The following is a 21,156-nucleotide window of genomic DNA, read 5'->3' as shown; positions in this document are numbered from 1 at the left end:
TATCCCACTTCCAGTGATACAAAATGAGTCCTTATGTTGGGTTCCTTTCATTTTTTTCCCCTCTCACTTCTTTTTTTTTTTCCCCTTTCCTGTCAGGTTGAAAAGAGCTGAGACTAATAGGAGGCACTGCAGTCTGAGGGCTTTAAAATCTGTTTTGGGGAAAGTCACCCTGCATCACAGCGTCAGTGTGCACAGTCATGTGCATGGGCACACTCATGCAGCTGTGGATGGCAGTGAGCACAGCGGTGCTGAGGTGAGCGTATGTGGGCTGTGCTGCGTACCACGTCAGCCCCATCGTGGGCTCTCTCACCTGTGCCACGCTGTGGTCCAGGTTTCAGCCTTCACTTCAAAACCCTCCAGAAGTCACCCCAGCTGCGTTACCCTACTCTGTGCACCATGCTTGCCCCTCTGCCAGCAATGCTGGCTCTCAGGCTGCATTTCTTCTTCTGCCACCTCCCCCTGGGCCCACGCTACCCCTCAGCCGCGCTCACACTAGCTAGGCTGGTGAGCCATGTTCTCCTGTGTCTTTCCTGATGGCCTACATCTGCTGTGCCTATCAAACATTTCCAAATGGAGGCTTCATATCTTTACCTTCTCTTTTTATCACAGAAAACATAAAAAAGATAACAAAAATGCCATTTTTTTCATGCTGTGTAGTCATTTCCACTGACTCATGCTCTAACCTGAATAACTCTGCCTCTCTCTGTCCTCTCCTGCCCATTTTCACTGGCTCTGCTCTATGGTGAGATGTTTGTGTTAGCTCCTCAGTGGCAGAGTTCACGTATTTCATCTGAAGCAGAAGGTACTGTGCAGTGTTATGCTAAGAGTAAGGTACAGTGGCTAAATGTGTTCATGGTTGCATGCACAGGGCAGATCAGCAAGTGCACATGTGGCTCTGCACGCACAGGTGAGGTGTCTGGCTGCATGGAGCTGAGGCTGTGTGCACGCATTAGGATCAGAATGAGTCAGGAGGCGTGTACAGGAGGATGGCTCTCTGTCTGTGCACCTGTAACAGATGATGTGGCCGCTGGCAGATTTGGAGTTGGCCAGGAGCAACAAGGGGGACACTGTGCTCTCTGGCAGCGTGTTAGTGATGTAGGTATCTCCACCTTTAAAAGAGCGATGGAAAATCTCCCTCTGACTGTTGTCACCCCCAAGGGACCTTCCCTCCCTTCTGATGTGCTCTTAGCCATACTGTGGGCAGCAAGTTACCATCACACAGCAGCAGTTACCCTAAACGATGAGGCATGGACACTTCTGGTGTCCTGCTCCTCACACAAGCTTTCACAGAGTTGCTCTCTCTGTTTGCAGACAGCTCTTGACAGGATACAGGACAACTCAAGACTGAAGCTGAGAGGATGACACAGGTTCCCAGAAGGTGCCGGCTGCCTCCACAGCAGGCATGTGAGGGAAGCTCTGTGCGAGAGCATGAGGCACAGCAAGCACTCGAGGTCTGACTCTACTTTATTTGTCTGGGCCCACGGGTGAAAGGGCACAAAATGGGCCTGGGGCAGAGGAACAGAGATTAGAGTCAGGTGCCCTGACCCCCCAGAAGCATGTTGCACTGCTTGGGTGAGTGGAGCAATAGCACAGTCTGTCTTTTTGTCTGGGAAGATGCATCTTGGGAGGACCCCATGCTTGACTGCTCTCAGGTACCTTTGTTCATTGCTGTCCCTTCCTTCCTAGAAGAGTTTCATGCCACAGAAGAGATTTGTTTTTGCTCTTCATGTTCCCCCTCTGTGTCACCCATCAGTGGCTGCCTCTTCTTCAGCTCCCGGTGATACTTGGCCATGAGGGAGGCATAGATGCAACCGTAAGCAGCTGCCACCACCATCATGATGCAAACAATGCCACAAACCACCCCTGCGATGATCACAGTGCCAATAGCCCGCCGCACGCTCACAGGCCTGTATCGCTGTTTCTGAGGGCATCCCACACTGGGCTCCACCTCTGGTTCTGGGCCCGATTTAGATTTGGAAGGAGTTGGGCTTCCTTTTGTGCAGGGTGGGCCAGTATTGTCCAGCACAGTAGAGCTGTTCTCATCATCGAGCTGTGAGCAGTAGTTAAACATCTCCATGGGCACCATTCGCATATCCTTCCCTTTCAGCTCCTTGGGCAGGGTACACGCCAGCTGGTCGATCTTCCCACCTGTCCCAACAGAGATAACAGGAGTGAACCAAGCTTCATCCTGATGCAGTGCTATGGTAAAGCATTTAAAGACAACAGAGCTAGATCCCCAGGTGAGGTAAGTCCCTGTGACTGCATTCGCACCTGGCAAGGCTTTGCCTTGCTCAGGTCAGGCACAGCAGCACTACGATCTTCAAGTGGGGAACTGCTTTGTTGTAGCCTTGGAGCCATAAATCCAGTGCCTCACGTGTGAATGCATTACCGAGTAAAAAGAGTATTCAGAGAGCTTCTCCCTGCCCCAAAAGACAGCCATGGCCTAGCACAGGATGTTTCTAGAGTTCAGGGGTAAGAACAAACTCAAAAAGTGCTGCAGGCCTCCCATGTGTCACCAGATCCACAGTGCTTGTGAAAGGTGGAGGGAGGGAGGAATGGCTGCACTTCCATTCACCAGGCAGAAAGAGCACATGTGGTATCCTTTAAAATGATTGTTTTGCCTGATTTAGAGACATTTGGCATGCCTTAGTCCTCCATTGCTGGAGTGGCTTGGACCATGGCAGCTTGCTGGGATGCTTCTACCTAGGTGGGACTTGACAGTAGAGCTCGTAGCTCATGATACCTGTGTAGGCATCTTTCAGGCCAAGACACAAAAGCCCTCTGAAACCATCTGTTAAGTCAGCCTAATGCTGTTTACTGAATTACGTGTCAGCAGAATCATTTTAGAAAAGGAGAAATTAAAGCAAAAAGGTAGGACCAAGCTCTGTCTTTCTCAAAATAACAATGGGCACACAGCACCATCTTCTAACAACTAATCCACCCTCCCCCCAGTGGAAATAGTGACAGATGTTGAAACAAATGCCTGAGTGAGTTTGGGCAATTTCTTTTGAAAGGGGAAAAAAATTAACTCTATGCTTTTTATGGATTGTGTGATATGAGAGTCAAAAATGAAAACAAACAAACAAAAAAGAGTGGTACTCATATCCTTGTTTGATTCTGCTCTCACACATGCATATTTCAGACTGCAGTCTAGCCATAGGCATAGATAATCTCCTTTTCAGCATGTTCAGCATGGCTGTGATCAGCAGGGATGTGACAGCTGACTGCTGCTATCCACATGATTTGAGACCCTTTCCTACTCGTTGGTGCAGTGACAGACGGTCAGGCCTTCAATCGTCATTCCTGTAAAATGAGCCATTTTGCTTTGAGTCGCAGGTCCTGAAATCATGTCAGTCCGTCAGGATTCCTGCACAATGATAGGTACCTTCCTAGCCTTCAGGGGAAAGCTGGAAATACAAACGCGTCAAAATATGCTTGTTTTGAGATAAGGAATTTATAGCCAGTCTGACCTAGGGACTGACTTGTTAATTTGAGTGTTTGGGTTTGCCAATATTAGTTGTAAGTCCTCAGTGGCACTGTTTCCTGTGGTCCTTTTGCTGAGAGCAAACCTGATGCTTTGCAGCCAAATCCAGCTTTTATTTCCCCCAGCGTAAGGAAGAGAACCAGACAATTGTTTTCAAGCTTGAAAAGCATTTCTTCTCTTTAGGCAGATAGGGCGAGGGGAACTTATAAAATTCTGAAGTTATTTGAGGAAAGTTCTTTCCCCTCAAAAAGAATAAAACACAAAAAGGAGTAGTCTTCGGGATTAGAAACAAAACAAGGAGGTGGGGAATCTGAGGCTGCAGAGGGCTTCTCGAGCCTGGCAGCGTTACTGTATGAAGTGCAGCAGCACTGCACTGTCTCCTAGCCTTATAGCGCTGTCCTCCTCGGCTAGGATCGGTAATTCAGGTCAGCCTGATCTGCCGGACGTGTCCGCCCGTGTTTCTGCCCTTTCCATGAACAACTAGCGCTTGCCAGCTCCGCTCCTGCTGCGCGAGCACCTACCTCGGTAGGAGAACCACTCCATCCAGTGCTTGAAGTCTCGCAGGTTGCAGTCGCATTCCCAGGGGTTATCCCCAACTTGGAGCTGCTGCAGGCTGGTCAGTGGCTCAAAGGTCACCCTGTCCAGGCTCTGCAGGCGGTTCGACCTGAGGGAGAGGGAGCGGAGAGCGGGCAGGTCATCGAAGAGGCCCGAGGGTATCTGGGCCAGGCCGTTGATGGAGAGATCCAGCTGGCGCAGCAGGGCCGTGTGCTGTAGCAGGTCCTTGTCCAAGGCCCGGATGCTGTTGTTCCTCAGCTGCAGCTCCGTCAGGTTCCCCAGGTCGCTGAAGATGTTCTGAGGGAGCTGGTCCAAGAAGTTGTTGGATAGGTCCAGCCTCTGCAGGGCAGAGAGGTTGGAAAACACCGGTCCCGGCAGGATGCTGAGTTTGTTGTTGAGAAAGAGGAAGGTCCTGGTGTTTGTGGGGATGTCTGAGGGGATGGAGGAGAGGCCCAAACCACTACAGTCCACTTCCAGGTTACCGCTGTTGCACTTGCAGGAGGAAGGGCAAGCAAAGAAGGACTCTGCAGCACACAGCGACAGCCAGCAGCCGAGCACTGGTAGGTGAAAAGCGGGGGAGAGGGAGAGAGAGCGCATGTGTTAGAGCAGTGCTTTCCCATCCTCACCCATCACCTCTTTGCACACAGCTGTGGCTACAACACAACCCTCACAGGAGGGCTCTTCACCACAGTGCCCTGAGTGAAATAAGCTTCCTCACAGACAGATCTTTTGCTGCCGGCCTGCACCCTGGCAGCACGAGTTTCCTGAGAGCTTTTTTTTATGAGCAAGTAAATAAATATCCTCCTAGTTTCACACAGAGGTAAGGACAGTGCATCCCAGGTGACTTTGCTGCCAGAGCTGGATCCTGTCAGAAGAGGATGGAGCAGAGAGCAGTGGGAGATGCCACCTCTGATAAAGGACAGCTACTTCTAAAAAGTCAGAGTTGAGAGACAAGTCACTAGTATATGTTTAAGAAGTTCTATTTTTTTTAAGAAATAAGCATGAATGAAAAACTTTTAAGAAAATTCAAAGCTAAGCAACCAACATCTCAGTTTTAATCCTGTGCTTTGGATCACAATCTTTGTGACGTCAAGTTCAAGTCTAAGTTAGCCACTAAATCATTTGCTCTCCGTATCTACAACATCTTATGTGGGTCTTGTGGCAAAAGACTTTCTTTATGAATTAGGTTACATTACAAAGGTATGACCAAGAAAGCTATTAGGAAGTTACAATGAGACCTAAGCCACTGAACACTTTGTACTTGCTATTGCTCTCGAAGTAGTTTCTGAGTCCCACAGCAATAGTCCCACAACCATCTCTTCTGCCCAAAATTACCCATAGCAGGGGAGAAATGAGAAAAACATTGCAGCCTTGTAATTGAAGAAAGGGGTGTTTGAAAAGGGTTTAGCATGCATCCCCTTTCTCCTACAGTGCCTCAAATGCAAGGTTGGAACTTCACAAGACAGCAGTTTTTGGATCACCGTGGGTTCACGGTTCACAGACATGGGTTCAGGTCCTGCGAGCAGTGTCAGGGCTCTAATTGTCAACCCTCCTTGGGAGCCAGCAGCTTTTAAAACTTTCCTTTCTGTGACAAGGAAACATCAGCAACAAGAAAGCAAGCTTTGTGCCTCCTGTCTTTAGAGGAGTGGGAGTTCTGTTTAAGCAGACTATGTAAAACATTTGCATCCTTCATCCTAATTCCTTTTGTAGAATTGAGATTAATTGCTTCAATGTGGGAAGCAAATTCAGCTCCCTTGTGCTTTTTAGGATGACGAGTTTGAATATTTGACTATAACTGAAGCAGGCTTGTTTCTGCTTCACGCCCTATCACTCCTCTTCAGAGAAAGCAGTTGCTTGGTCATGGCTATCTTTAGGGGTGAATGGTGGCTAAAATGGATGCATTTGTTGTCTTGCTGTTCCTTTTTGGACTGGAAACTACATTCCTCTGCCCTGCCTGCATTCCTGCTTTTTTTTCCCCAAGAAACAATAAACAAGTGTTTCATTTCTTGGCCCAAGGAGAATTCTGAAAAGACTGCCATAGAAGAGAGAGCTGGTGGAGACCCATGTTGTGGAGAAGCTCTGGCTGCAACAGCTCTGCAGTTAGTCGTGGTTCTTCACTCTTCCCTCATGCCATTGTCTCTGGAGTTTAGTCTGCCCCATAGCCTGTTTTTTTTTTTTGTCTCTGGTGATGCTGCCTTCATCCTCAAGTCCTGTCATCCTGTCTCAGTTCCTTTTGTGTTCCCAGTGATCCTTGTGAGAGTTGGCAGATTTTTGGACTGTTAGCCTAAGGAGAACTACACGGTTTGCTCCTAAGATAGATGACTTTATTAAGGGCCAAGGGAGAAGTGTTCAGAGAGAGTATCTCTGCCTGTTATTGTTGTTGTTGTTTTTTCATCCATCTTTCACAGATCCTTCAAGAGATTTTTCTGCCCTACAATTGAGATCTCAGGTGTACATTAGCCCAGGCCATGCCAGTCTGCTCTTTTAATGGTAATTATAGATCGTTATAGTGAAATATAAGAGAGATCCCTCTCCTGGGCACCTCTGTGCTTTCTTGTCATGCAAAGGTTGGGGTTAACAGCAAAGACTGCCATGAAAGCAGATGATAGCCTGTGAACTGGTGCAGTGCGATATTTAATTCCATTCAGAATACATCGCTCTCTTGTTGTAGGAAAAGAATTAAAAGAATGAGAGCTAGAGTGGGGAGGGGAGAGAGAGACATGAGTCACTCGAGTGACCCCATCTTTTCCTGGACGCTTAACAAAAGTACAGTATTAATAACAGATTGACAGCTGTGATGATGAGATAACACTTAGCTTCTTTGTATACTGAGAAAGGCAAGAGCAGACTGTGTAATGCGATACAGGTGGCATTCTGTTCAGGGCTTATCTCTCAAAATACCTACCTGCCGCTGGCCCCCGGCTGCGTGGCTGTGGGGTGCCACCAGTGGCGGGTAGGAACAAAGTCTCAGGCATCTGGCTGTGGTTATGTTCAGGAACTGGACTTTGGCCAAGTTTCTGCAGCCGTAAAGGATGTGCCAAAAATGTCTTGTTGTTACCTGTATACTGCTTTGTGCTCTTGAAAACATTGTACTAAAATTACAGAGAGGGGAAAGTTTGATTTTATTTTAGGTCCCTGTGAGAGATGCATCCTCTAGAGTGTGAGCTGAGACCAAGAAATCCATTGCACCGGTGAGGATTCAGCTTTACAAGGAAGAGAGGGAAGCAATAGGCCGACCTTGAAGCTCTCTTCCAGCCCTGCAGAAGGATGAGTAGTGTCTGTTTTTGTGTTAGGAGAAGATGAAGTTACTTTGTGTGGTGTTTGGTGACTCTAGTAGGTGGCAGAAAGCTGATCCAGGAATATCAGATTAAGTCAAGACTCAGTAGCATTCATTGTAAATAATTCATACAGCAGCCCGGTCTGTGAGGATGGATTACAGAAATGCCTGTTTTCTGGAGAAGGACATAATACCCCCAGCTTCTTACAGTGGCAGCCCCAAATTTGGTGGGATTGCAGGAACAAGGGAAACCATGGGTCTGTTCAGCTGCCTGGGCATGCAGTAGTGATGTGCACTCTCCAAGTGCTCCCGTTCCTCTGCTGTAGTCCCCAGGTGCTTCTCTGAAGCTCGGTACATCCCCTGAAGGCCCTCATCACCCTAGTGCTGCTCTGCGCTCAGGAATGCTGTAGCAGATGCCCTGGTCCACTGAGAAGATGCAGAGGCTGAAGGTTTACAATGTATTTTGAAGCGTATCTTCTTAATTTACTCTTTGATTTTCACTACAAGTGGCAGTGCCTAGTAGGAGAATTCTGCATTTGCATCCTGTATTCCCTTCTAAAATCTGTCATGACTTCTTCTGCCACGGAGAGCTGGGAGCCTTGCTCAGCAGCCCACGTGCAAAGCCCTAGCGCAGAGAGGAGGCTGCAGCTTACATGATGCCGATCTGAGAAACGCTCAGGGTAGATCTTTGTGCGGTGGTATCTGTCTCACTGTTTCTCACCTGTCAGGCCCACTGGAATTCAGAAGCAATCATCACTCACTGTCCCACTTTAAGCCCATCTTCAGCTTTAAAGCCTCGCTCTCCCTCCCAGCTAGCCTGGCCTCTAAAGGAATTAGGAATTAGTTCAAACATCTCCATTCTTAGCTGTCCCTCTCCCCTATTCTTAACCCTGATGCGACCTATTTTCCTTCCACTCCCTTGACAAAGAGGATCATTGTACTTAGTACCCGAGTAGATGTTACTTACGGCAAGCCTCCTGCCACCTCATGAGGAACCTGCTCCTCCACCGGTGGCTGGCAGTTGCAGGCAGCATTGTTGTCTTCTCCAGCGTGTCTTCACATCCACCAGCCAGCCTGGCGCGCGGCCCCACAGAGCGCAGGAGTGAACCTTGTAGCCTGCCTGCCTGGTCCTGGAGGGGAGAGCAGAGCAGAACGGGTGGGATTCAGTTCCCTGGCCACAGGATCCAGGGCTGGACTCGGTGCTCTCCTTTCCCCTCCCCGCTAGCTTCGCCTTTGAGGCCTAATGCCCATTTGGGAGGAGAGCTGGGGGATGGTGCAGGAGGTGTGGCACAGTGAAGGCACAACACGAATTCACTTTTACCCTCGCGGTACGGAAGTAAGGCCTAATTCTCATATGTGCCGAAGAGACAAGCCTGTGCTTGCGCAGCCTGCTGCGGTAGCTCGGTGAGCCTGGTGCTCAAGGTCAGCCTGACGAGCGGCTGAGGTGACCCTGCCGGGGCTGCCATCTCCAGCTCGCTCCCCCTCGCTGCCACGCGGGCTGGTGCCACCTGTGCACCCCTGACACACGCTCGGGCTCACGAGGTCTGGGCACCGGTGGCTGCCAAGCCGCTTCTCCCCCTGTAATTCCCACCAGTGCTTCCTCTCTGTTTCAAGGTAAAATGGATGTGGTGCCTAGAGCAGGGCTGAGCACAGCACAGCTTCAGCCGGGGGATCTCGCGCCGCAGCAACTGCAGGAGCTGAGGAGCGAGCGAGCCTCCGAGGAGAAGGGAGGACTTGGGGCGGGGGAGACTGAGTGGGAGTGTTGAAAAGAGAGGAATTACAGCTTAATTAGAAGAAGGAAAAATGCTCAGTCTAATTAGAAACCCAAAGACCATAAACTCTCCCCTGACAATAAGTGACTGACAACAGGTCCCTCCTACCCTCCCGCTTCCCTTTTGGGTACAGGCAGGCAGGAAAAGGGGAAACACCACAGACCCTCCTGACCCACGGGCACTCTCTGACATGCCACCCACCCTCGCAGCAGCAGCTGGATGGACGTTTCAACCAGGGCACAGAAATAAACCATCCTCCGTCCTGTCTGAGGGGCTCTGGCAGCATCCGTAGCCATTATTTCAGATGGGCACTGCACTCCCACCGGGATGCTCTCCCCACACACGTGCCAGCTGCTCCCCTCCCCCAGGTTCCAGGGGATTTTTAAATTAGCATCTCGGTGAGACAGATGAGCAGGTTCGGTGCCTGGACTAGTACATTTTGCGAGGCTGTTTAGATCGTTTACCCAAATGCCAGTGCACCAGATAGAGGCATGCCTCTTGCGGCACCAAATCCAATCCACCCCCACCCACCGCAGCCCCCCGCTCCCAAAGCGGAGCTGGGTGCCTTCCTGCAGCCCCTGCTGAAGGAGAAGCCTCAACAAATAGCTGTCCCCATTCAGTGCTAGTGCTCACACCGGCTGCGAACGAGACTTCCAGCATCCCCGTACCGATGGCTCTGCCCTGAATGCCACCCTGAAGTCTTCCTCTCTCCGGCTGCCGGTATCAACAAGGGCAAAGAAAAGCCGCGAGCACTTACCTGGAGGGGCTCTGCCCACTGCCACTTCCACCCGGCTCCCCGGGCACTGCACAGTTACTGCCTCTTCCTTCCCTCTCCCTGCGAGACTTTCACTGCCGGCAGCAGGCTTTCCGTGTGCTCTATTTAACTCCCTACAGCACAGGAATAAACGGCAGAGTTAAGCTGACAGCCACAGAGCCTTATCTGGCTGCTGGATAGCGGGAGTCGCTCACTCCCAAATCCTGTTGCCGAACGATCACGTCCTGGCTTTCAGCATCAGGGGCTGCCTGCCACGCTCTGTCTTTCCCTCTTCCCCACCTTCGCTCCATCTAACTTTGTCTGGGTTATAGATAGCTCTGTTCCTCGCACTCTTGCCTTTTGGCTCTGTTTTGTAACACCCCATCTGTATCAGCTGGCTGAGCTCCAAGCAGGGGGGCTAAGCTTTTGGAAAAAAAAAATATAAAAACAGCTTCCTTTGGGTGCTTCGTGACACCGCTTCCCTCTGCGACCCCCCCTCACTCAGCCCAGGCCCCCGCTCGGTCCCGGGGCTGGTGTTTCCCCCCCGCTTGCTGCTGCTCTGCGCGATTCTGCCACGCCATCCCCGGGGGACCGAGGGCAGCACCCGTGTACCCGGGCAGGAGGGTGCTGAAGGAGTCAGGGTTTGTGCCCCCGCTCCCTTCTGCTCTGGCAGGCAGAGTCCAGCTCCCGTGCTCATCCCTGGTACCTCGCAGGCGCCTGTTCCTGCGAAGCAGTGCCGGGGCTCAAGCACCGAGTGCAGGGTGGGAGGAACAGACGTGTATAAATAAGCCCTTTCCCTATGTTTAGAATTTATTACAGTGCATAGTGATTAACACCTGTTCAGGCTTTAATGCTGTCTCCTGCGCTGCAACATGCACAAAGATGGAGGCGCCTCGATAAGCCCATGATTATTTTAAAAGCGTGTCACACAAACACAGCGCTCCCTGCCCCATAGATAGCATCCACGCGTTTGTGCACTCAAACACGCTTCTAAGGCTTAAAGGCAAGTAGCGTCATATACATATGCAGATGGAGTTGCTAATCTAGCTTACATTTACAAACACGTCCGCAGAGTTGGGCTAGCACACATACTTCAGACTTTGGTGACCCATATTTAGGGAGATCCATGTCTTGCACAGAACTGCCTGCTTCTCCAAGCATAGCATATGCTCAGGGGGCAGGGCATTAGCTCTGGGACAGGTAGAGGTTCCTGAACGCTGAATTGAAAGGGCCAGTGAGCCTCTGCATTCTTACCTTGAAGTAGAGATGTTAATACCAAGAATCCAGTTTCTCTCATGCGTGCATTGCCCATAAGCATGTTAGACCTGTGCCCCTGGTGATTAATATTCTGCATCCAGGAGAGAGTGAGGAGGCAGAGAGGATTTATATATATATATATATACATAAAGGTTTTCTCTAATTTGTCTTAAATTCTGACTTAATTAGCTGTTGTCAGGTGGTCCAAGAGATGCCTGCTGGTCTGCAGAGCACCAGCCGGATGCAAATGCAGCACTGGGAACCTCATAGTCCTTGGGCAACCAGCACCTGCCCACAACCCAGAGCTTTCCAGAGCATCACCAAAGCTGCCTGGCTGCTTTCAGCCTTAGAACTGGGGACACTTCCAGCAGTGGGGGCTCTGCCAGACCTCGGAGTGCCCCAACCCAAGAGGAGAGGCACCATGCCATCCATTCTGAACTAGTGTGGGATTGATGTGTTTGGGAGCTTAATGCCAACATGCAGGGCTGGAGCTCCAAATGCTCTGAAGTCTCCCAGGGGCTCTACAAGCCCAGCGTTAATCTTTCTTCTGGGCTTATTGGATGGTTCCTTCTCCCTGGAACAACTTCTCAGCTGAATGCCCTATGATCCATGGGACACGGTGTCCAGAGCTTTCTTCCACATGCTTGGAGTTGAATCTCTCTTCCAGATTCTGGAGAGATGAACGGAGTACCCCGTGGGGCTGGTGATGGCCTTTTCTTCTTGCCGTTTGGTATAGGACAGTGAAACACGACTTTTTTAGTTTCAGCTCAAAGCAGCAGAATGAAATCATCCATTTCTTGCCGTTGGCTCCAGTGGCCAAAAATACTCTGAGCTGAAGTGCCACTTGGACATTTGGCCTGCTGTCAGACTTCCCAGAGGACTCCCCTTATTAGCTTAAACAGGGAACTTTACTGGGGGGGATGCTGGGGAGATTGTAATGACTCTACAGCACTTGCCAGGGCATAAAAGTTACAGCAGGAACTGTCAGTGTTGTGTTCTTCCCTTCTCCCTGCCCAGACACCAGTAATGTTTGCAGTATCACTCTAAAGCCTTAGCTTCCACAAGTAGGGTCCCAAGGAGCATGCTGTGAGGGTGGGGAGGGTTTCTGTATACCGCATCCACATACTGCTTTAGTAACACTTCCAGATTCTGCGACACCTGCTATCCAAAGCTTTCCATCTGCTTCACGAAGGGCTTTTACCATGGCTGTAGGTGTTGCTGCTGTTATTTTGTGCTTAATGACCCCCAGAAGTAAAGCTGCGGTCGCAGCCCGTAGTGCCTCTGCTCTAGGTAGGTGGCCAAATTTTTCCCATTTTCCCAGCAGGGACGCTGAGGTATGGAGCCAGGTGACTGTCCCAGCGTGTCACTGGGAGGAGCCACAGTCACAAGCAGGGCTCTGTCAGCAGCCAGTCAGCAACCTCTGTCTCTGATTCTCTCTCCCAGTCCTTTGCACTAACGCTTGGATCACGGCATGGGGATCAGACTCCTTTAACAGTCTGGCTTACTAGCATCGGCAGGGCATGTGGGTGACCCATATTATGAAAGGGTAGGTAACAGAGGCTGCAACAGATGCCGGTGATAAATTATGAGAGAGTACAAGCAGACGTTCATCCCTCCCCCATGCTCTCCCCGATGACTGATGGTAAAGTCCCTTTCCAATGCTGAATTGCTCTAGCCTTTATCGGAAAACCACCAGTGCAAGGGAGGGCATGGAGGACATTTAAAGATTATCCCTTTTCCCTCCTTTTCTTGTTGCTTCTAGGATTCCTGTTTTATTGCCGTCGCCCATAATGGAGGGGGACGGCAGTACCCCAGAGCCCAGTGGTTAAAGCATGTTGTATGTCTGTTCTTCCATCAGTGCTCGGAGGGCAGGAGTCTGTACACAGAGGGAAGGGAGCTGCATCAGCCATGTCATCTGATTACAGCAACTGGAAGTTCGTTAAGCAACTTGGCTGATGAATCCTAACGGGGAGTTGTACTCTTCTGCAGTACCACACGAGGGTTTAGATGGCATGGACAAGGTGCCCATTCTTGGTCCCTCAACAGACCTAGGTCAGTCCAGCAAATTATTGACCACGAGAGTTCACGTTGAACATCACTGTCTCGGCAGCAGCTCCGCATTTGTTGTTTATTTGGACTGCAAAAGAGGCACCCAGACGTGGCAGCCAAGCTCAGCAGCACTGTAGAAACATACAGTGTGTGTCACTGCCCCAAGTGAGCCCGGAAGCTAAATAGCTGGGGGCTTCATTTCCAACGCTTGCTGATTTATTAACACGTGTTCAGGATTTATTAGCGTTGTGCTGTCACAATCAATGGAAAGCACATTTTAAATTCACACCAGAAACCCAGCTGCACAAGCAATGGTGCCATCTGACTTGCAGCGATCGATCACAGCAAAGCAAAACACCTCATACAGAAAGCTGTAAAGTAAGTACAAAGCATGCAAAACCCACTCAGTGTTGTAAGGGAATCTGCCACATTCCTGACTCGGTGTGAATAAACCTCACCCTGTTCTCTGGGATGTGAAGGGGTCAAAAAGCTTCTGATCTTTGAAATGACAATGTGTAGGCACCTCTGAAATGCAAATGTGGCTGGTGTTAAAAAACATTCCCTCCCCAAATGCTGCCAAGAAAGGTCAACTTCATCCCCATTTCAAGTAGGGGTAAACTATGTTAGAAGTAAAAATGACTGCTGAATTTGGCTGTCTGAAATATCAGCTGCCCAGCCCTTGATACTTCATCGTGGGCTCACATCAGTTCCCAGCTCAAGATTTTCAAAGCTGCCAAGTGCAGTGCTTGCACAGAATCACATGAGCTTGAGAATGCTCTCCTATCCAGCAGAAATTGTAGGGCTTAGCAAAGTTACACAGAATAAAGGAGTTTTTGCAGGGCTTCCCCAGAGCTGCCTGACCGGGCTGCACCAAAATCGGGAGAGGAGCCAGATGTCGTGATTCCTCACCCCATACCTTAACCAGGAAACATTTGCATCCCAAGTCTCCCTGACCAACGCCCAATAACAAGGCTTCGAAAGGTCAGAGGGGCTGGAAATCCCAAGGACATCCGTCCTCCTGGAAGCCTCTGAGAAAGCACAGAGCATCCCAGGGGGTAGCACTGGTGGGAAAGACCCAGACTGCTGTGGAGAAGTGGGATTCCTTGGGAGGCTGTGGAAGCAGGTGGGGAGACCGGGATATCCAACGCGAGAGTGACAGGAAAGTCCCAGCACAGCGAGAGCGCGGCATATGGAGGAGGCCCAGAGCAGCAGCAGGAGGAGAGCTGAGGGGGCAGTTGACAGGAAGAAATCCAGCCATGTGTGTGCCAGCATCTTCTCTGAGTATTACTGAATGCGACAGACCACGTGCGTGCTTCCTTCAGCAAAACGGAGGCAGATGAGAAGGGAAGCGGGTGAGGGAGTGGGAGGGGGGCTCAGAGGAGAGACACGTGAGCTGGCTACCCAGTTTCCTCCTCTTTTTTCTTTCTTTTTTTTTCCTTTTTTTTTTTTTTTGCCACAGAGTGATGTTTTTGTTCTTCTCACACTGTTGGCAAAAATTGATAACCAAGTGAGATGTGGAGGGGGGTTCTGCATGAAGACTGAGATAACATTTTCTGATCCAGCCGGGAACAGTTGGCTGTGGGTGGTGGCTTGTCACCAGCACTGCCAATTCTAATCCAGATCCCAGTTTTTCTCTCAGCTGCGAAGAGCCTTCTCTACAACTTTAATTTCCTACAGGGGTTAATCCCGTGGCCAGTAGTAGCTCAGGCCCTTAATCCGTGCACCGAGCCCTTGGCAGGAGGACTGCGGCCACTCCCAGCTCAGCAGGTCTGAGGGAGGCTCAGTTCGGCTCCCAGTCCCTCTCCTACACCCCACGAGCATCCCCCAGCTTGCTGGCATTTAAAATGCCTCTCCCCCCTTCCTGCCAAGCCTCCCCTGCGGCTGGGTGCCGGGTGGGTGGCGTACCCCAGGGACAGGCTGCGGGAGAGAAGGCGGCTCGGTGGGAGAATCCCAGCTCGGTGGTGCTCATCTCCCTCCCCACCCCACACGCAGATCCCCTTCACACTTCTTAGTTGGGTGGTGCTCTGGAACCAAAATTAATCTCTTTCTTGTGTGGATTTTTTTTTTTTTGGCTTGTGTTCAAGAAGGAGAGTATGGGCCCATGTTTGTGAAGGGTTCTGTGAGGGCTCAGAAAGCTCGAGATGAGCCAGTGCTCTCCTCGGATCTCTTATTAGGGACAGGGTGCAGCCAATCCATAACAGGGAAGGTACCAGCCTGTCTGAGATGACATTTACACACTCACATAAATGGAGGTGCGTCAATTTAACAGCCAGATAGGAAAATATAAGTTTCATTATCAAGTGCTGAGTGGCCATCCATTCATGGTTGTGTCCTTGGAGAGACAGACATCTGTCAAACAGTGCAGCCGAAGTGCCAAATCAGAAGTCTTCCAGATCAACACCAAGAAACCTCTTAAGTCTTATTTGGACCAAAGTGCTTCAGACATAGGCCTTTCTGCTTGTGCCTCCTAGTTCCTATGGTCAGGTGAGGTTCTGCAAGTCTGGGTGGTGCCATGCATGCAAAGTGTCCCACACCTATTTATCTGCTACCATTCTTGTCTGGAGTAGCCCAGGAGCTGGTTTTGCCTTTTTTCATCAGCTGTATGTGTCAGGCCCCCAAGCACTAGCCTTCCCAGTGCTTGACTCTTGTTACTTTTGCTTCTGGGAGCTGAAACAGTGCCTGGTGGGGAAGCCAATGTGATGCAGGATTGCTGCCACCTAAGCTGCTGAACGAGAGCATCCCTCCCACTCTTCCTCACCCAGCACCATGGCTGCGCATCCCTGGCTGCTGGTTCCTCAGGATCAGACCATCGGCTGCAAGGGTAGCGGCCTCCCACCTTGGCATTTGGAGCAGGAGGAGGTAGAAAACACTGTGGGATGAGGGAAGTTCACTGCCATCTCACTCCACGAGCCTGTGCCCCTGCTGTGTTCATGGGGGCGGGGGTCATCCATGCGTGTGCAGTGGTGGGGCAGAGCACAGGACACCAGCAGCAAAATCCTCTCTGCTCTTACCGTGAGGGACCCAGCACACACACGGCTCCTGGCAAACCTCCCAAGGAAAGGCTGACTCTTATTGTTCACACATGATGCATTTATGCTGAACTCTGAATGAGACCTTTCGCTGATTTATTTTTCTGCCCTCGTGAGTTGCATAGATCTGTTTCACTTGGTTGCCACTGCGGCCCGAGTACCGTGGCGCTGCCTGTCAGAGAGAGCCGGGAGCTCCTCTCCCTCTACCCCATCATCCCCCATCGCCTTCCCAGAGCATCCAAGAGGGGCATCCCCGCCAAGTCCATGCACACCGCACAGGGTCCAGTCTGCTGCCTGCAGCTCGAAGGGTGCCGGAGGCTCGCTGGGACACGCTTACGCTCTGCACAAGCTGGGAACACTGCCCACAGCTCGACGAGATGTGGTGACAGCAATCACAGCCCTGAGCTCCAGCCAGGATCCTCGGGGGCGTCTGGGCCAGCACACACATCACAGCCCCGTGCTACAGGGCTTGCTGAGCCTGGGGTATGTCTTCAGATCTGAGGGGACTTTAGTTTTTTTTTGTTATTTTCATTTTTAAAAAGATGGCTATCTGAAAGAATATGCCACTAGGCTTGCAAGGGCAGGTAGCTAGAAGCGAGGCAATACCTGCACAGCCTTAATTCATGCGTTACAGCAGAGCCTTGCTTACCCGAGCAGGTACTGCTCAGGGCCCCGTGCCATCCTCAGAGCAAACGACACAAGATACTCAGGCTAACAATGAGGATGTTGTAACAAACAAGGCTATTTTTATATGGTCAGCATAAGATACTAAACCACCGCGCTGGCAGCTGGCCACAGTCTGTACATTCCTAATTTTGCGGGTGCCCAGCGTGAGACCCTAGGGGCCATTTTGCAGAACTGCTGAGTACTCACAGCTGTTTTCCAAAATGCTGGCAGCCTCGCCACTAAACTGGTACGGTCTGAAGGAATTAGTGGCACTGAGAGCCAAGCGGCCCCAAGCTCGAGTCCTGCACCTGCTGCTGCTCCGCTGGCTGGCGAGGGGAGAAGCCTCTCTCCCCTTCAACAGCAAGGAAAACAAGCACTCTCTCTTGCCTCATCAGGAGCACAAATTCTCTGTCATCTGTGAGGCAACTATAGCAGCAAATGTCTCCAGAACACCACGAGACGATGCACGCTGATGTATTGCCCGTGGGGCTGGGATGACAGGCAGTACACAAATAAAAGAGGCACGCGCTTCAGTACCAAAAAATAACAACCCCCTGCTTCACTCGCTGAGCACCGTGGTGCCCTGCATGAGGCAGCCTCATGAAAATACAGAGATCCAACCAGTCAGGACTGCAACCCAGCAAATGGTATGGTGCCCTGAATCCTGGCATTTCCTAACTTTCAAGTGCTTGTTTTTGCAGCGTGAATAAAACCATATTTTATGTAAACCCATACCTCACAGGTAAAAGAAGCAACTTTCCCTTCAGTCTATCCAGCCTGCGTTTGAACTGGTATATACAGAGAAGTGCTTCTTCTTGGTATGAGGATCTCCCGAGCCACACAAAGCACTTTTGTGAGCCAGCCTTTCAGTAAAGCCACGGCAGGAATCAGGTATGCATTGCAAAGTGTTTTCATGCTGGAGAGCCTGCAGCAGGGACAGAAACAGCCCAGGCTGCTAACTCCAGCTCCTTCCCACCACGAACCGGAGCACGTGTCGTGGTGTAGCACTCTGAGCGTTTCCCAGCTGCCAGGAGCATCCCAGTATGGTCATCTGAATTACTGCTTGAGCCACCCAGGACTGGGACAGATGTCAAGCACTGCAAGCAGCTGCTTGTAACCAAACATGGCAAGTGAGGGAAGCTGCTTGGGCTCTCTTTTAAATCAGCAACAGGCACTGAAGACCTGCCCAGAAATACCCTGCCATGGGCTTGAGCCTTTTCCCTGCTCTCCCACGCTCAGCTCCAGCCTCTGCCTCTCTCTGAGTGCATCCATCCAGTTGCCTTCGTGCCCCTATGCTGCTGCTGGATCTCCCCTCCTTGCCATGCTGGGGTTGCATTTCTGCCTCCAGCAGGCTCCTCTGCTTCTGGAGAGCTTAGAAAACCCTTCCTGTGTCAGGGTTAGGAAAGCTGTGGGATGGGCAGGGAGCTGGATGGAGATACCCAAGCTGTGAGTACACCTTGCTAGCATGTGGCATTCGCTTCGCTGGAGGCAAGGGTGAAGCTATAATCTGGTATAAAACTTACATAAGAGGGCTTCCCCCCTTCCTCCCTGCAAACCGCCCCTCTGCTGAGATTTGCCATAATCCCTCCGAGAGGACAAGTTACACCAAGAGAGGCAGCACTGATGTCTGATGGGGAGACAACTCCCTCCAGCCTTTTGCTCATGTGGAATAATTCCCTTGCAAATGTTGTTTGCCCTGAGCAGTTAGAGGAAGATCCTCCCCGAAAATCAGACCCAAGTGACAAAGCTCAGAAGAAAAATGCTCTGTGATCACGGCAAGGCACCCCCTCCTCACTGCTGCTAGAAACATCCCCTGCTTCGTGACAAGTCCCTCTGTGCCTCCCAGGGAGCCCCCTGCCTTTCAGGGATTCCTTCCTAGCATGGTGCAATAGCGTGCTGGACAGCAGCTGCCCCAGCTCCTGCCAAAATGAGGTCTTTGTTGGAGGATCAGGCACCGGCACAGAGCGATGCTGTGCCCCGCTGCCTGCAGCTGGCAGCAGGGATGCGTTCGATCTACCTGATGAAGCACATCGTGGTCCCGGGGCCTGGCTGCTCAGCCGTGACCTGGCTGTGGTGACAACGCCACGCTTCCCCTCTGCCCGGCCCAGAGAGGTCTGATTTTACACCTCTCTCTCGATTAGAATGAGATGCGGTGGCAGCGATGAGCTGGGCAGGCAGCAGGAGGAGGGGGGCAGGATGCCCCGTGCGGTATGGATGTGTGCACGTGTCTGTGCACGCGTACATATGCAGGCACATACACACACCCTAACGCTCGCATCGATGCTCCCCGCCTCAGCCGAAATCTGTGGGAGGCTTCACGTCAGCTCCTTTGGGATGTGTGCAGTTCTCCCTCTTTCCTCCCAGGCAGATCTGCCCTCTGTGACAACACTGGGAAAGGCTGTGAAGTTTCCCTGTGCTGTATTTTCCCCCTTCCTGCTAAAAGTTCAGAAATCACACGCTCAGCCTGCAGGGATTCTGGAAACAGCTTGGGGATTTATTTTTGGCTCCACTTGTGATAGGACATCCTTCCCTTCATGTCCTGTGGTGATGTCCGTGAGCTTCGTGTGTGAAATTGTACATGCATGCACACACGTAGACACACTCACACATACACACACCCCCTCATCCTGAAGCCTGGACCAGTCACCTATGCAGTTCTGGTCCTCATTCCCTTCTCCATTTTAGGTTGCTCTTCCTGAGACAGCTGAGACCTAGATGATGCTCAGCCCAGCCACCGCAGCTCGGGTGAGCGACCCACATGTGCTGGACCCACAGCACCAAGGGGGGGACACAAAAGCAGGGCTCACCGGGACCTGCCAGGTACCCGGTGGCCGCAGCACATCGTACGTAGCCACAGGCTGCAGCCGAGCCACGGCGAGGGATGCCGGTGCCATTCGCAACTGGAAGTTGCCTCCAGCTGCCCACCCTGAAACTGGACTGGGACCAGTACCGACAGCCTCCGCGGCAGGACCGTCGCTCTGCCTCATCGGGGGTCGCTGCCCTTCAGCCGAGGACCTCGCGGCCCTCCCCAGGGAGGCTGCTGGTTCCCCGCGGCAGCCCCCCTGCTTCTCACTGGGGCTGGGGTGGAAACACGGCGGGGAGACGGCTCTACTTACCGTGCTCGGGCTGGGATGGACCCTCCCGTGAGACAGGCAGCTCTTCCAGCGAAGCTGTACAATCCCAAAGCCAAATCCAGCAGAAGGTCCCTCGGTCACCCGGCGAGCCCTCGAGGGCTCTAGCTGGCGCGAGCTCGCAGGCTCTCTGGCCGGCCGGCCGGCCCACGCGGGCCGGGGAGCTGCGCGCTTAGGTGGCGGCGTGGGCAAGGGGCCGTAATCCCCTGTAAGTGATAAGCAGGGGGAGAGAGGAGGCGAGCGAGAGGCGGGAGCGGCTGAGCGCAGGGCAGCGATGGCCGGGGGGACATCTGCGACGGCAGCGGTGCGCGCACGGCAACGCGCACCCACGGTGCCGAGGCATCACCCCGCCAGGCGGGCAGGGTCCGGTCCGGAACGGCCGGGGGAAGGGGCTCGGGAGATCTTCATCTCTCTCACCCCATGCTGGGGAAGGAGCAGTCGCTTGCCTTCAGCCTCTCCATCTCCCTCCTCCCCCCCTTGCTCCCTTCCCTCTCCCGCTGAACGGGGGTCGAGGGGATCGAGGGGGGCGAGGAGGTGCTGGGGTGGGGGGAGCTGCCCCAGCCCCTCCCCGGGCAGATTGGTCCCAGGCGCTGAGGCTGGAGAGGAGCCGCCGAGCCGGACTGCCTCCTCCCCGCCTCCCTCCTGATGTGATGGCTGATCACAATGAGCCGGAGAGAAAGGCGGGCGAAGAGATGCGCCGCTGTGTCTGCCGCGGTTCCTATCGGGAAGAGGAACCCTGCGGGGGAGAAAGCGTGGGGCTTGGGAGCGGGGCCCCAGCCCCATCCGTGCTCCAGAGACGGAGCAGGAGGCAGGGCACGGCACACGGGGACCTCACCCCACCGGGCTGGATGCACCTTGGGCTGCACGCACCCTGCCCCGGCTGCCGTAGCACCTCCGTGCTTGGATGGAGCACATCCCAGCCTGGGGGTTCAGGGAGAACTTGAGGGATGCTGGCGGGGAGCAGGGAATAGTGGTACTGAGGGGAACAGGTGAGAGAGGCGAGCGTTTACACCTGCGCTTTACTCCCCTGGGTTTGGTGCTCAGCCAGGTTGTACAGGGTGTCGCACACTCCTTCCCCTCACCGCAGTGGCAGGGGCATCCCCTGCCCGCTGGTGAAGGGGTGCAGGAGGGACCCCAATGCAAGCCACTGCCTCTGCGAGGCGTCCCTGCTCTCCTTCAGGC

General features: G+C 52.4%; 2 protein-coding genes across 3 annotated transcripts in view; one reads left to right on the top strand and one right to left on the bottom strand.

The window, feature by feature from the left end:
* Positions 1–21,156, top strand: part of CACNA2D4 (calcium voltage-gated channel auxiliary subunit alpha2delta 4) — a 116,750-nt gene that overhangs the window by 71,913 nt on the left and 23,681 nt on the right. The window lies entirely within an intron of this gene.
* Positions 1,447–20,093, bottom strand: LRTM2 (leucine rich repeats and transmembrane domains 2). 2 transcript variants are annotated; one of them, XM_035345928.1, is made up of 5 exons: positions 19,960–20,093; positions 9,846–9,976; positions 8,284–8,446; positions 4,006–4,596; positions 1,447–2,148 (listed from the first exon to the last, which is right to left on the bottom strand). In XM_035345928.1, the coding sequence occupies exons 3-5, from the start codon at positions 8,348–8,350 to the stop codon at positions 1,694–1,696; spliced, it is 1,113 nt and encodes a 370-aa protein (XP_035201819.1). In that variant the 5' UTR covers positions 8,351–8,446; positions 9,846–9,976; positions 19,960–20,093; the 3' UTR covers positions 1,447–1,693. The 2 variants fall into 2 exon arrangements, with proteins under 2 accessions (XP_035201819.1, XP_035201810.1); XM_035345919.1 differs by lacking the exon at positions 19,960–20,093 and having other exon boundaries at positions 9,846–10,643.

The sequence above is a fragment of the Oxyura jamaicensis genome, chromosome 1 (genome assembly GCF_011077185.1).
Source record: "Oxyura jamaicensis isolate SHBP4307 breed ruddy duck chromosome 1, BPBGC_Ojam_1.0, whole genome shotgun sequence".
NCBI classification, from domain to species: Eukaryota; Metazoa; Chordata; class Aves; order Anseriformes; family Anatidae; genus Oxyura; species Oxyura jamaicensis.
This window is presented reverse-complemented; position numbering and strand designations above follow the sequence as displayed.

Excerpts from the sequence above, each read along its gene's own strand:
- LRTM2 (XM_035345928.1), bottom strand. The coding sequence starts at position 8,350 with ATGCTGCCTGCAACTGCCAGCCACCGGTGGAGGAGCAGGTTCCTCATG. Across the intron at positions 4,597-8,283 it reads GAGGTGGCAGGAGGCTTGCC|TGCTCGGCTGCTGGCTGTCG; the intron begins GTAAGTAACATC and ends TTCACCTACCAG. Across the intron at positions 2,149-4,005 it reads GGAGTGGTTCTCCTACCGAG|GTGGGAAGATCGACCAGCTG; the intron begins GTAGGTGCTCGC and ends CTGTTGGGACAG.